Below are 16370 nucleotides of genomic sequence, written 5' to 3'. Positions count from 1 at the left end.
GGTATAGAATCCAAACTCCTTTATTTATAGATGGGCTTAAAAGCAGAAGCTTTTTAGGCACAATCTGAACCAGTAATGTCATATGACTGACAAAAACTACTGTAGTTTTAAACTGTATTAATAAAAATGTATTGTTCAGAATCAGGGAGGTAATTATCTCACTGATTTTAAATTCATCTGGAATACTGAATTCATTTCTGGATACTGCATTCAAGATAGATATTGACAAGTACATTCTCAAGAGGTGGGTAATTATGGTGACATAAGGTCTTAAAATTATGTCATGTGAAACACTTTTGAAGGACTTTGAAATTTTGTTTGGGAAAGGTAGAGCACCTATCTTCAAAAACTTTTGAGACTTTATTGTTCAATAAGGAACACTTAAATCTTAGAATTGTATGTAAGACTAGTGTATGCTGGAAGATTATTTTTTAGCTTAGTCCTTTTTTGAATTGTCCTTAGTAAGTTGATCTATCATAGGATTTCATCTTGGCATTTCTAAGATACCATCATATGAAGCAAGTTTTATAATTATCAGAAATATAGTTGGAGACACGTTCATGATTGCATGTTGCATGTGAGAAGTTTCTTTATACATTAGTTCCAGGAAAAAGAGTTTCTCTTGGGGAATTGGTGGGCTTCTTCCTTTTTGAGGTGAAAATCATAGGTAATCCCTTTTTGTCCCATGTTATAGAAACATCATAGCAAAATATAATAATTTTTATAGTGAACATATTTGTTTCCACTTCCTTTTTCTGTTCCTGATTTTCTATTTCAGCTTTTGTTAAGTATATCATTTAGTAAATAAATAGGCATTCTAAGAACATTGAGTGGAAATCCTAAGGTATAGATTTAGTTTCAATTTAGAAATCTTTTAAAGTATTGGAACTTATACATTGAAGTAAGTTGTCTTGCACAATAGTTATTTTTCTATCAGTAAAAGTGTACAAGCAGATTCTTGAACTGACAACAGAGTTGTTAAAGAAAGCATTCTTGAAAAGATGGTTGAATTAGAACCATGTGTGCATATGTTTTGTATATGTACATGTATATATTGCATATGTAAATATATATGACATATGTATGTTTTGTATACACACACACACAAATTCTTTTGCATCCCATCTCTGTTTCTGTTTACTTGAATCACTGTATGTTAGGTTAGTGGTTCAGGTCTGAGGTGTGGCCCAAGAATTTGTATTTCTAACAAGTTCCTAGGTGATGCTGATGCTGATGGTCCAGATACCACACACATGAGTATTACTGCTTTAGGCTATTCTGGGTCATATTCACACCGCCTACATTAGGATTATATATTCTGTAAATCAGAGGGAGTGATATCTAAGGAATACAATCTGAACAGTTAGGGCAGAAGAATTTTTTTAATGTTTATTTATTTATTTTCGAGAGAAGATGCAAGCAAGAGAGGGACAGAGAGACAGGGAGGTAGAGAATCCCAAGCAGGCTCTTCCCTGCCAGCACAGAGCACGACATGGAGCTCAGTCTCGCGAACTGCCAGATCATGACCTGAGCCGAAATAAAGAGTCAGAAGCTTAACCGAGTGAGCCACCCAGGTGCCCCAGGGTAGAAGAATTTTTAATGTATCTCCATGTATAAGTGTAAAAGTTACAGTAGGCTTTAAAGTCAAATCTAATTTTATCCTATGTAGAGAGTTGGAATGAAAATCTGCTTTACTAACTTCCCAGCGTAGCTTCGTAAATAGAAGTTCAAGTAAGTTTAACTGTATGCAAAACTGGATATCTAATAGAGGGGAAAGAATGTAGGTATTTCATTTGAAAAACTCTCATAAGTAACTGAGCATGAAAGAGAAAGCTGCTTTCTTTCTTCCCCCAACTGGAGACTTCAGTAGCACATAAAGTTATTTCACTCTCTGCCTAACTTACTCTTGCTGTAATCTGCTCATCTTAGCACTTTACTTACTTCATTTCTTTATCTTTGTGTTTATGCTGAATCTTTTTTTCCCACCTTCTTGGAGCCTTTTTTGGTGAAGAGGGATGTAAGAGGAGGCAGAGATTTTCCATAGCACTGCTTTGCTTAACCCAGTGCTAAATATGAATTAAGAATCAATAAATACTTGTTGAATGAGTTAATAAATGAATAAAAGACTCAGATCTCATGGAAAATGAAACAAAAATATGTTGAAGATACTTAATACATTTTGAGGTCGTCTCTCAAAAACGTATTGAAATTCCCCCCAAAACTACTGTGACTACTGAACTGTTTTGCTTATAGATGTTTCTGAATTCCAGTGTCCAAATGCCATTTTCTTCCCATTGTTCTGCCATGATTAATTTCTCATTAGAGTTCACAGTAGAGTCCACAGTATTTTCAGTCTAGGCAACGTCGTTAAAAATGTGTGGTTTTGAGGAATGACAATATATTTCCAGATTATGAACTCTTTGAAGTCCTTTGTTTATTCGACCAGAGTTTCTCGGTACCTCTTCTCTCCAGAAATCTGGTATATAACATTTTTTACTTTATTCTAGTCTGATTTCAAACTAAGAATTGGCCATTTCAATTTATTAACCCATTACACTATTCAACATTTATTATGTTAGATGCCACACCCTAAACTCAGCTCTAACCATATAGAGGTGATTGTAACTTGCCTTCTAGGAATGAACAGTCCAGAAGAGAAGAGAAAACTATAAATAAATAACTTTATTGTGTTATAATATATGTACTTACAGTGGTAGGTATACATTGACAACATGCCCATTAAATTTAACTTAGTATCGATTCTTTAAACTTTAAATGTACACTTTCTTTCCTTTGTAGGTCCTTTTCCATGTGATATATGTGGTCGCCAGTTTAATGACACTGGAAATTTGAAACGCCATATAGAATGTACCCATGGTGGAAAGAGAAAATGGACTTGCTTTATCTGTGGAAAATCAGTACGAGAAAGGTGAGGAATTATCTACGCACCCAGAAAAACCCTGGTACTGTTATATACAAATAATTAACAAATATAGTTTAGAAGGATTAGGGTAATGCCAGATGTGAGATATTTGAATTTATGCTTTAATTTGAAATTTAAGGATATGCGAAGAAATTGTATAAAATGTTATAGAAGATGATATGAAATCAGGATTTTCAGGTTTAGATAGTGAATTTAACACAGGTCACATTTTATTTCTTTCTGGAACTCTAATAAAACTACATTAAAAGTTATTGATTGACTGATTTAAAAGATAGTAAGCTACAGAGACAGGGAGAACAGAAAGATGACAAGAACAACACAGATTTGGAAACTGGAAAGCAGATGAATCAGTGGTAACTGACTTAGCAGGTCTAAGAAACACAAATCCCAAGGTGGTGATGGAGAAATTGAGAACATAGTTTACATCAGAGAATCCACAGAAGGAATAGGAGTAGGCAGTATCAGATGCCTCTGGAACTAGAGTGAAGGGGAGGCAGAACAAGGAGCACTGGAGTAAAAACTTCTTTAGAAGTTCTATTCTTTGGATTTTCTTCTGGCACCCACACAGGTCATTGCTGGTGGGCACCGACCCCTCTCCCAATTCAGCAGATATCTGGACTGGACTATACCATGTTGTCCTATGATGAATGCTTTCTGAATTCTGGAAGCAGTAAGCCCCAGGCCTTATCCCTTCTGACCTCTTGGGTTTTAGATTTTATTCCCCCAGCAGTAGTTAGAAAACAATTCTCTGAAAATCTGAACAGCCAAAGCGCAAATATATTCCCTAACAAATAGTACACCTAGATCACCTGCTGTGAAGTCATCAGGGCCCCCTCATGCTCTTTGACCATCCCATCCACTTTTTAGTCTATCACACTTAATCATGGATAGATAGAAGAATTAAAAAACAGAGAAAGAAAACCTTTAATGTGAAAGCTAGATTCCAACACAATCAGGAAGGGGAAAAAAAAACTTGAAGGAAACAGATTATCCAGAAAGATGAAAACTTCCAAAAAAAAGAAGATAAACAACTGTTATGGATATTCCATTGAAGATAAAGTTGAAGGTAAAGAATCCATTACACGGGGCGCCTGGGTGGCTCAGTCGGTTGAGCGTCCGACTTCAGCTCAGGTCACGATCTCACGGTCTGTGAGTTCGAGCCCCGCGTCAGGCTCTGGGCTGATGGCTCGGAGCCTGGAGCCTGCTTCTGATTCTGTGTCTCCCTCTCTCTCTGCCCCTCCCCTGTTCATGCTCTGTCTCTCTCTGTCTCAAAAAATAAATAAACGTTAAAAAAAAATAAAAGTTAAAAAAAAAAGAATCCATTACACAAGAACAGGATGCTATATAAAAGAGTCACATAACAAATCACATTCAGAGTATGATAGTCAAAGTAAACAGCCTAATGGAAGGATTGAAGAATGAAGTTGAGGGAATCTCCCAAAAGGTAGAGCAAAAAGATACAGAAATGTAAAATAAGGATTAGAGCATTAGGGAACCAGTCAAGAGGTCTAGAAAGAAAGAACGAACAGCGAAAATAGCAAGGGAAAAAAAATCATCACTGAATAATTCAAAATAATTTCCCAGAACTGAAGCACATGAGTTGCCAGACTGAAATTACTCATCAAATGCTTAGGACATTAGATGAAAATAAACCTACTCCAAGATATATTGCTGTGATATTTCAGAACACTGGGGACAAAGAGAAGCTTCTATATGCTTCTAATTTTCAGGGAAAAAATGTTACATATGCTGAATTATGAATTAGAAGTACTTGGACATCTTTCTGAACGGCAACACTAGAAATAAGATGATGCAGTTGTACTTTCAAAATTCTGAAAGAAAAGTATTTCCAGCTTAGAATTCAGTTCTTAGTTAAACTAACAATCAGACCTAAGGATCATAAAGACATTTTTCATGATACCGAAAAGGTAGTCTTTGATGTACTCTTTCTCATGAAGCAACTAAAAGGTATGCTTCACCAGAATGAGAAGGTAAACTGATGAAGAGGAAGATGAGGGCTACGGGAAATAGGAATTCTAATACTGGGGGGAGGCAACAGGAATTCATAGGAGGATGGTGAATGAGGTTTCCAAGTTGTCAGTTGTGCAACATGCGTGTGCAATGGGTAGTTAGCCCACACTAGTGGTAGTAGTGACCCATGACACGTTGGGGCTGGTCATTGCTGAGATCCCTGCTAGCATGTTTCCTCCCTTAAGAACTGGGAGTCAGAATGCTAGAGCAGGTCCGACCCAAAATATTTTTCTTTTAATTTAATGTGGTAAGAACTTGGGGTGCCTGGGTGGCGCAGTCGGTTAAGTGTCCGACTTCAGCCAGGTCACGATCTCGCGGTCTGTGAGTTCGAGCCCCGCGTCAGGCTCTGGGCTGATGGCTCGGAGCCTGGAGCCTGTTTCCGATTCTGTGTCTCCCTCTCTCTCTGCCCCTCCCCAATTCATGCTCTGTCTCTCTCTGTCCCAAAAATAAAAAAAAAAAAAAAATAAATAAAAAATAAAAAAAAATAATGTGGTAAGAACTTTTAACATGAGATCTACCTTCTTAATAAGTGTTTAAGTGCATGATACAGTATTGTTAACGTAGGCACGATGTTGTGCGGCAGACCTCTAGAATTTACTCATCTTGCATAACTGAAACTTCATACCTATTGAGTAGCAACTCCCCATCTCCTTCTCCCTGATTCTGATTCAAATTCTTATCTATACTCTGCCACTGTATGGCACGTGTATGCCAGTGAAGTTCCTATGATTATACTTACACCTTGCTGCTTGATTTGACAGGATATTTGTTTGATTTCACAGAAATGTTTTTTGACCTGTCCATGGGAATTAGAGACAGTTCATAGTAAGTTTGGAAGCAAAGTGTATACAATAGCCTATTTACTTTGACTGTATGTATTTCTGTCAGACTTCTCGTACTTGATCCACTCTAAATTGTCAGATGCTCTGATTGTGGTGAACCTTACGTTTTCCAGTATTTATTCATGACTTTACCCACTGACATGCTGGAAAGGGCTTTTGCTAGTGTTCAAGCAAGCTACAGCCAGACTTTGATACAGAGACCCTATTCATTTTATCTCATGGCCCTTTAACTAATAGTGGCAATATTACTAGATTTGTACTTGCTACTCAGTTTTTCAAAAATATACAGTATATTGTTTAGTGATATATACTACTAGGTAGTAAAACAAAGAAGAGGGGGAATGGTTGACATACGTGGTTATCCCTGAGAGAACAGAGTAACGTGGAGGCATTCTAAGGTATAGCAATATTCTATGTCTTACTCTGCATGTAAATGTAATAATACTGTTCTTTAAACACTATTCATATTTTATATCCTTCAGCATATAAAAGTTCCATAATTTAAAAACATTAGAAATGCCACTTTCTTAAAATAACAAACTGATATCATGGTAAAATAGGAAAATCAGTATGCTATATTTATATGAAAACTTATATTTATAGACTGGTAAATTATACTTTATTTTATGCCTTATAAATTATTTTTATCTTAAAGGTCTTTCTATAAAAACAAAAAGCAGACAAACCAAAAACTAAAACAACCTTCCATCTTTTTACTTTTAATTACTTAATACATAGGGGTGCGAGGATAGTTTTAGGAATGTTTTCCCCAAAGCTGGGTACACCTGCAAGCCCTGGGGTCAAGTGTTGCTGGGCCTTGTAGAAGAGCACCATCTACTGGCATAGATGAGGCATTAACAAATGAGCCAGGTCAAGTTATCCTTGCAAAATAAGCTACATTAGGCTTTGTTTTTATGACTAAACTAGTTTTGTCTGCTCAGGGAATTTTCAAGGCTGGTCTCTGTTTTTTATTTTAACAAACCCATATCGTGTCAGTAGGGCTGGAGGCTTTAGAAATGGCAATAATTGTCTTCTTTATATTATTTCCCTTCTTCACATTGGCATCTGGAAGTCACAAACACCTGTGAAGATTTCCTTGGCTTAAAACATTCTTTTAATAGATACTGAGCACAATTTGAAAGGAATAGTACTGATAAACTGGATTCCTTCTATATTATTAAATTCTCTCCACTAAAATTCACATCAGTTTTACTTAATTTAGTAGTGACAGTTGAGCATTTTCCATTCTACTTCTTGAAAGTTGCTTAAGCTATATAGTTAAATCTTTGAGCAAACCAATGGCAAAGGAAGGCAAAGTTAATTTTTTTTTTTAAAGAAGAGAGACAAAACAAGCATGATTATGTGTTTGTGAGACTAATTCAATAAAAAGCAAAAATACTGTTGGAGAAAGGGAGAATTGCCATATATCTTTAGCTTGAACACCTTTCTAGTAAGCTTTCTAGAAATCTATGTTTAATATAAATATTGGTATTAAAAAAACTTAAGACAAATGTGTATTTTTAAAATACAGGACTACTTTGAAAGAACATTTGAGAATCCATAGTGGAGAAAAACCTCATCTTTGTAGTATTTGTGGACAAAGTTTTCGTCATGGAAGTTCATACAGGTAAGTCAAGCCATTTTTTCTCTGTATTAAGTAAGATAAATTATGTCTCTTTTAATTCTCTATTTTCTTATCACTGCATTAGTTCATTGGTGAATTAAAACATTTTCTAGTACTCGTGGTAAACAAAATTATGCAAAAAACTCTACTTAACAAACTTTTCCCTCTACATTACAGCTTTTAATACTGTTTTCATTCTGTAGTACAAAATATTAAATAATTTCTTCATCACCAAGTTTGCTAGATGCTTTACTGAGTCGCTGTCATTTAAATGTTTATTTCATTACTTAATCTTTGAATTAAATTCATTAAAGCTCTGATGTTCTAATCTCAATGCATTTTGTCACTCTTGGCTATCAAAGAAATGGTGTGAAATATGGCAAAATTGAAAACTGTAGGATTATCAGTTTTGGAAAGTCTTTTGTGTATTATTTGTAACCTGTATAATTGTTTTTATAGCTGAATTCCTGACCACATTTGCAGTTTGTGAAAAGTTGGCTTTTTCCTGAATAAATAATAGGTGACTACCTACTGTGAGATATATGTACATTTTAAATTTTTATTAATGCTCCTAAGATTTTTAATCATAAGGCTTTAATTTTTATACTTCCATTTATTATTTACCTCTTTTTCATTTTAAACAGAATGTGCCCCCTTTAGATGTAGTTCAGTCAATTTTGCTGGTTATAGTTATGGAATCAACACCTGTTTTGGCAACTTGAGAGCTTGTTTGGAGGTTCTAGCAGGGGAGCGCAGCTACTTGTATACCCTTGACCGAAGAACAGTCCTCCTCTATCGGGGAAGGTCGTCCTCTTCAACTGATCGCGCAGCTTCGGGAGAGACGCACATGGAGCAGTGAGGGAGAAAGGGGACACCCGCCTAGCCAGGCAGATCAGCCGAATCAACCCTGGCGATCAATGGGGTGACAGATGTCGCAGCCAGATCGCCCTCACATCGTGTTTCGGCAACTTGAATGGGAAAGCTATTCATTTCACTAGGGTATATATAGATGGAGGATTATGGGGATACGAATAATTCAAGTTAAATGAATTTGAATAGTTTAAACCTTTATAATCTGTCTTTGGGTGACTATAAAACGAACCGGACTTTGGTTAGTGTGAAGAAAAGTAGCAAATGTAACTGTCAGCAAGTTGATTACTTATAAAATTTACTTAATTCTCATACATCAATTTAGAAGTGGTATCCATCATCCAGGACAGGATTCTTAATTATTTGCTGTATCATATGTTTTTTTCTTTTTTTTTTTCATGAAATTTATTGTCAAATTGGTTTCCATACATGTATCATATGTTTAAGTCACTTACCTTATTTGTCTAATTCCTTCCGACTCATTCCTACTTTTGCTATCTCTGAAACTCCACCAGCAGACAGATAACAACTCTAGACATTTAGTACATTCTAAAAAGTCAGGAAGGAATGCCATCCAGACATAGTGTATATGCACACGTTGAAGTGCTTTTGTGAAAGAGGTGAGTAGCAACCCTGGAGTAAGGTAGTGAAAAGAGTGGGAAAGACGGAACGTCATAGATGTAGAGCACATAATGTATGAGGGTGGCTGAGTAAACAGCCCAATTTCCCTTACTTAATCAAGATTTTCCCTTTGGTGGCACCAGCTTTTATGCTCTTCAATTTTTTTCTTTATAGACTTCATTTACGAGTACATCATGATGATAAACGATATGAGTGTGACGAATGTGGGAAAACATTTATTCGTCATGACCACCTTACAAAGCACAAAAAAATACATTCGGGTAAGGTGTATTTTGTAATGATGGTTACAAAATCCTTTAAAAAAGCACCTGAATAGGACATACTACATCACGTTTATGTTGGCTATAATTTTAATAGTTTTAGTAATATATATACTGGTCACCCCATCAATAATGCTGGTTCTGAAAACTTTCTTTTAAAACATCTGAAAGGGATATAATTTTATGACATGTTTTTGTTCACTGCAATTTTAATAATCCGGTTGCCTTTTATGCCTACAGACTATATTTTGAAATTTGTTTTAATCAAGTTCTCAAAATTTGCACTATGCATATTATGTGGATATGTGCAATAATTGGTATTGGCATTTCTATAAAGAGAGATGCCAAGATAACATTTTTCATTTTTATTGGATTTGAAAGAAGTTAGCAAAACAGATGGTTGAAGAGAAATGATTATAATTGGGTGTTAACATTAATGTAATAGTGAATTTTTGAAACCCTGTCTTTGGAAAAGAGTACCTTAATAGTCCTGATCAATTTCAGATCTTTATACTGTATTTATAACTTTTATATTCTGGGGCTTTCTTTCATATTTTCTTCTCTGATTGATGTTCAGAAAGAGCTAAGAGAGCCAACTCTGTGAGTACAATAATTGGAAAGAGCCGTCTCTATAAGCACAGTAGAACAGGTGCTTATTATTATTTTAAACAATCTAAATATGAAGTATGCAACACATGTAATTACTTTCTTAAATGATCCCAATCAGGGGCACCTGGGTGGCTCGGTCTGTTAAACGTCTGACTTCGGCTCAGGTCATGATCTACTGCTCGTGAGTTCGAGCCCCGCGTCGGGCTCTGTGCTGACAGCTCAGAGCCTGGAGCCTGTTTCAGATTCTGTGTCTCCCTCTGTCTCTGATCCTCCCCCGTTCATGCTCTGTCTCTCTGTCTCAAAAATAAACGTTAAAAAAAAAAATTTAAAAAAAATCCCAATGAGGTTACAAGTTGCAGTTGTTATCAACTGTTATCAACTTTTAAGAGATGCTAACAGTCTGATGACTTTTTCACTGGAATTATGCATTTTCATTTTTAGGAGGAAGATTCTAACTCCTAATTCTAGAGATCACATGCCTTAATTGCATACTGGATTGTTAAGAGTGATTTTTAAAGTGCAAGCCTTTATAACTGAATATTAGAGATGAGAAATGGGACTCATCTAGAATTTTCCTTCATATTTGCATTTTAGCTCATTGCAAATGTGTGAAATCCCCACAGATGAAAAATATTTTTTTAAAAAAGTACAAAAATCTGAAAATGTTCAGGTCCTTTTTATAAACAGTAAAACAGCCTTATCTTGATTCAGTGTGTTTTCATTTGAAGTGTTTGACATCTAGACTTATATATTCCTAAAAAATTCCTGAGTTTTGAAGTCATTTCATTTATCTTGCTCCGTTACATTGAGAGGTAAGATTTGAAGTCTTCAGCAAAAAGGCTATTCATTCCTTCTCCAGGTCGGGAAAAGAGTTCACATCCGTGAAAAAAAGCATAGATTCATTGAAGAAAGGTACTTTAGTAAGGAATATAAAGCAGATAGCCCAGAATAAAGGGTGGCTTTACTTTTCTGGTTGATTTCCTATCATATTATCCTGTTGTTTGATCATCTATTTCTGGGGGGAACACTGAAGTGCATATTATAATCAAACTATTTGGGTCTTTAAGGTGAGAAGGCTCATCAGTGTGAAGAATGTGGAAAATGTTTTGGTCGTAGGGATCATCTCACTGTTCATTACAAAAGTGTACACCTGGGAGAGAAAGTGTGGCAAAAGTAAGTGAAAAAGCAATTTCTCATAAAATTACTGCATTGGATAAGTGTAGTTTGGGTGAGAGTTATAACTGGTCTCATAGTTTATTTTGTTTAATTGAGGATAGGTTAACTAGCTCTTTTTTTCTAGCTTCTGTAGCTTCTCTGTTGACCCAAAGAAATTGAAGGAAATATTGTTGTTTACTTGTTTTCAGTTGACTCAAGGCTAGGAGGTAGTAGATATTGAAGTTAATAACTAATACAGTCTTGGCATTCTTTGGGCATTTCATTTATCTTTGGTTGCTGTGGCTCTTAGCAAAAAATAGAAATGTGCTGCCTGTATACTATACTTAAAAAGAGTTACTGCTGGAAATGTTTCTAGTCAGAATTTAGATTTCTAATCACACTAAGCAGTTAAAATGGTATTTTCTTTGGGGGGGGTGCCTGGGTGGCTCAGTCAGTTGAACTTCCGACTCTAGGTTTTGGCTCAGGTCATGATTTCACGGTTCGTGGGATTGAGCCCCGTGTTGGACTCTGTGCTGGCTGTGTGAAGTCTGCTTGGGATTCTTTCTCTCCTTCTCTCTCTACCTGTCCCCCTCCTCTCAAAATAAAGAAATTTTAAAAATAAATAAATTAAATTAAATGGTATTTTATTTGAAGGAGGCATGTGCTGTCCTGAACACCAACTTTTAAAAAAAATTTCAATATACTTAACATACAGTATTATAGTAGTTTCAGATGTATTCAACAATTCTGTACATTACTCAGTGCTCATCACAATAACTGTACTCTTAAATCCCTTCATCTATTTTACCTACCCCCTGCCCACTTCTCTCAGGTAACTTAGTTTATTTCCTAAAAGTCTTTTTTCTTTAGAACACCAGCTTTTTAAGCAATTTAGATATTCAGGGTTAACTGAGATTAGTTGTTGGGTGTGTTATGTTCAGAGAATCCATGTTCTTGGACTAGGTGTTTGACACAAATGCTAAATAATGCACATGGTCTAAGGTGCCAAGAAACTGTAGTTGTAGTTTAATAGCACTGATCGTGATCAGCAAAATATATATAGTACCTTTAAATGTAGTAAGTGACAGAACACTTTGAAGAAAAGTAGGAAGTGTTGATTTCTGTCCATTTTCTTACATTTTCATATACTGGTTTATTGTTTCTTTCACTGATTTTGTTCAGTGATTCACTCACTGAATCAATGTATTCATGGTAGTCATTGAATTCTTGTATTCATTAGATAATAGGAATGCTGCCAAGGGCTGGGATAGAAAGATATACATGATTCTGTATAGAAAAGAAAATAAGAATTTCAACATATTGTTTGAATAGGTAGAAAGTAGACTGAACTGCATACTCACTTGCTCCAGAAATTCTGTTAACTTTTTCTCAACCCCTTTATACCCTTAAAAATTATTCAGTATCTCAGGAGCTCTTGTTATAGAAATAATAATATAAAAAATTATTATTGTTTAAGTAAACTCTACAAATCATATTAGAAATTCAGTTGATAAAAATGAAGACCTTGTTCATTAATTCACTTGAAAATCGTAATATACCCATCACATGCTCACATAAAAAGCAATTCTGTGAAAAATAGCAACTTTACAAAACAAATTAAAAATATTAAAGGAGGGGCATGTTTGGCATTTTTGTGTATCTCTCTAATGCTTTAATAGAAGATAGCTGGAGTATTGTATCTGCTGCCATGTGTTATTTTGTTTGAAGTAAATGAAGAAAATCTAACCTCACTCTATACATCGTTGGTAAAAGGAGGAGTACTGTGATAGCAGTAATCTTAGATAATTGTGGATATTAGTCTTTGCTACTATACCCAAACTAAGCAAGTGGTAGTTTCTTAAAGGTAGTTGCAAGGTGAAATCTGAAACAAAATTAATGAAGTTTTTGTACTCTGTTACACTCAGCCTATTGGTCTTGTACTTGAATGATTTTTTTGTACCTATGCACAAATTGTAATACATTTGTCCTTTGGAAAACATGGGTTCACTAAATTATGGCAATTTTCTAAATGTAAGCACATTTCACAGTACAGGATCAACAAATCACATGTGTTAATATTGCCTCCAATCTCTCAGAAAGGAGTATTGGGAAGCTGTCAAGATCACAAGGGCAGGTGCAAGTTTTCCAAAATTTTTATACTAGCTTGAAAGCTCAGACTTTATCATTGCTGACAAATATCGTCATTTTTTCCCTTGATGTGACAGGTTTCCTTCCTTTAATTTTCATGAAAATATCTGGCAAAAACTCAAGTCTGTAACTGTGGTTTGTCTTTCATTCTTTCAAGTAAAATGGTATTTCATGAAGAAAGTGGCTACTTCAGCTCACAACTCGGATTCACAAGTGCTTTGCTTTGAGACAACCATTATGCTTTGGTATGCCGTAGAAGTGCTTCTTGTGTCCTTCCCATTTCATCACAAAAAACATTAAAAAGGCCACACTCAGAAAGGTTGAAAGTTAGTAAAATTATAATTTAGCCCCTTTCCCACTTTTTTTTTTTTTTTTTCCTGTGATCGCATGGTGGTAAAGAGCACAATGACTGTTAGTACATTTTGGTACCACTCCCTTGTTTGGAACTGAGGTACCAGCACTTTTATCCACCATTTCTTTTGTATGTGTCATTAGTGTAAATGTCTACATAATGAGAAAGGAACATAAATGTTAAGGTATTATTTTGAAAATAACTTTGATCTTATAAACCCTATGAAAGAGTTTTGGGATTCCCTCCCTGCCACAAGAGCCTGCGGACCTGTCTGCTGGCCTAGATAATTATGGAACCAGAACCTGTAGGCTCCACTTTCTACGAGGGCTGGCTAATGGTGGATCTAGAATACGGAGCCTTACATATCATTTTATGGAACCAATACTTATTCCTATGTGATAAAAAGCCATTGAAAATTTTAAATGAGGGGCACCTGGGTGGCTCAGTCGATTGAGTGTTCGACTTCAACTCAGGTCATGATCTCATTGGTTCATGGGTTCGAGCCCTACCTCGGGCTCTGTGCTGACAGCTCAGAGCCTGGAGCCTGCTTTGGAGTCTGTGTCTCCTCTCTCTGACCCTCCACTGCTCGTGCTCTGTTTTTCCCTCTTTCTCTCAAAAATAAATACACATTAAAAAAAAACTTTTTTAAATAAAGGAAAATTTTAAACAAGAAGGTGACACAGTTGGATTTCTTTTGGGGTAGATTACTCTTATTGATGGGTGGAGGCTGGATTTGTGGTGGATAAATTAAGACAAGTAAATCAGCCAGTTAGAAGGCTGTTAGAATTTAGGAAAAAGATGGTGAGGGCCTAAACTAGGGAATAGAATTAGTAATAAACAGTAGCAGATACTTATTTGAAAAATACTTAGTTTTTTTAATTGAAAGAATGGTAGCAGTCATGGATAATTCCTGTTTTCAAGGAATTCCTGTTTTCAAGTGGGTGGTTGATAAACCAGCCATTGAGATAGAGAATACAGAAGTTGGATTAAATTTACAGAAGGAGTGGGGCGCCTGGGTGGCGCAGTCGGTTAAGCGTCCGACTTCAGCCAGGTCACGATCTCGCGGTCCGTGAGTTCGAGCCCCGCGTCAGGCTCTGGGCTGATGGCCCGGAGCCTGGAGCCTGTTTCCGATTCTGTGTCTCCCTCTCTCTCTGCCCCTCCCCCGTTCATGCTCTGTCTCTCTCTGTCCCAAAAAATATAAATAAAAAACGTTGAAAAAAAAAAAAAAATTTACAGAAGGAGACAATGAATTGTTTGGTGTGTATTGAGTTTGAGATGCCTAATAGAAACTCAAACATAAAATGTGACAGGTAAATAGGAGTCTAAATCTCAGAAGTGAAGTCTGAGCGTTTATCAAGATTTATATGTGAATATGTAAAAGCAGATTATCCAAGGAAAGAATGTGGGGAGTGATGAAGGTTAGCACCCCTCCTCCCACCCATTATTTTATAATGTTTCTTCTTCCCTTTTATAGATCTAAATTTCTTAGCCACAACACTATAGGCATTTGGGGCCAGATAATTATCTTTGTTGGGGAGCTGCCCTGTGTAGTGTAGGTTTATTCATCAGTATTCCTGGCTTCTATCCACTAGATGGCAGTAGCACCGACTTACCTCCAGTTGTGAAAAAACGAAAATGTCTTCCGACATTACTAAATGCCCCACGGGGACAAAATTGCCCCAGGTTGGGTACCACTGCTTCTTTCTGTATGTGCCTATGGTGATCCTGTTTATATCTCTATTTGTATTTACCAGGGATATGAATGGAATAGGACAAACCAAGTATGTTGATTACAGGTCTTTTGCTAAGTTTATCAGTGACACTCTGTTATCTTTAAAAAAAAAAGTTTTTTTTAAACTTTTTGTGTTGTTTTGTTTTTGTTTTTTGGGACACACAGAGAGACAAAGTGCGAGCAGGGGTGGGGGCAGAGAGAGAGGGAGACACAGAATCCAAAGCAGGCTCCAGGCTCTGAGCTGTCAGCACAGAGCCCAGTGCAGGGCTCGAACCCATGAACGCGAGATCGTGACCTGAGCCAAAGTTGGATGTTAACTGACTGAGCTACCCAGGCACCCCTCCCATTATCTTTCTAAATGTTTGTTTCATCAGGTAGAAGTAAGTTTCTAGAAGACAGGACCTTGCATAGAGTTTTTGTAGCCACTCTTTAAATGTTGAGTTGAATGAATTGAAAAGTGTGAATAGCATTTGAAATGTTAGGCATACTATTGCTATTGAATATTGTAACAATATGCCAAATATTCCAGTAAAACCAAGATGTTAAGAGCAAACTGTCTTACAGAACATTATAGTAGCCTCTGTTTGAGTTAATTATTTTGCCATGTGTTCAATTAGATATAAATTACTTCCAGGGTGAGATGATAGACTTTTAATAACTATAACTTAAATGATAATCATTTTACACATATCTTAATCCTCACAATTAAATTGGAGTCTAGGATTGTTTAACTCACAAAGCGTATTCTTAGGCACTACACTTTACTGCCTGATAAGTTAGGTTTTGAGTAATTTGCAGCTTTTTATGTCTATTAATTCGTAATAAAAATAAAAGGACTGGTATCTCATTCTTTTTTGATTTAGGTATAAAATTTATTTTTAAGTTCAAGTTTATGATACTTATTATATTTGTTATAAAGTGAACCAGTTTGGAGCAGTGTCACCTTTTTGATGAATGAACATTTTTGAGAGTACTGCAGTTTTTTTTCAGTCAGACTTAGCGTCTATTTTTTAAATTAAGGTATGCTTTACAGACAGAAAAATGTTTTTTTTAGTCTGTAGTTTTGCACATTTTGATAAATGCATGCAGTCATGTAATCATTACCACAGTCAAGATATGGAATAGTTCTATCACCCCTAAATTACCACTACACCGCTTTGT

The 16370-nt window shown here is 35.9% G+C and overlaps 1 protein-coding gene across 1 annotated transcript in view; it reads left to right on the top strand.

Annotated features, from left to right (window-relative positions):
• Window positions 1-16370, top strand: part of ZBTB41 (zinc finger and BTB domain containing 41) — a 47719-nt gene that overhangs the window by 14146 nt on the left and 17203 nt on the right. The window contains exons 6-9 of the mRNA XM_060644019.2: window positions 2800-2929; window positions 7349-7444; window positions 9107-9213; window positions 10890-10995. Of these exons, the coding sequence (XP_060500002.1) occupies window positions 2800-2929; window positions 7349-7444; window positions 9107-9213; window positions 10890-10995 (439 nt within the window). The remainder of the gene's footprint in view (window positions 1-2799; window positions 2930-7348; window positions 7445-9106; window positions 9214-10889; window positions 10996-16370) is intronic.

The sequence above is a fragment of the Panthera onca genome, chromosome F1, assembly GCF_046562875.1.
Source record: "Panthera onca isolate mPanOnc1 chromosome F1, mPanOnc1 haplotype 2, whole genome shotgun sequence".
NCBI lineage: Eukaryota > Metazoa > Chordata > Mammalia > Carnivora > Felidae > Panthera > Panthera onca.
This window is presented reverse-complemented; position numbering and strand designations above follow the sequence as displayed.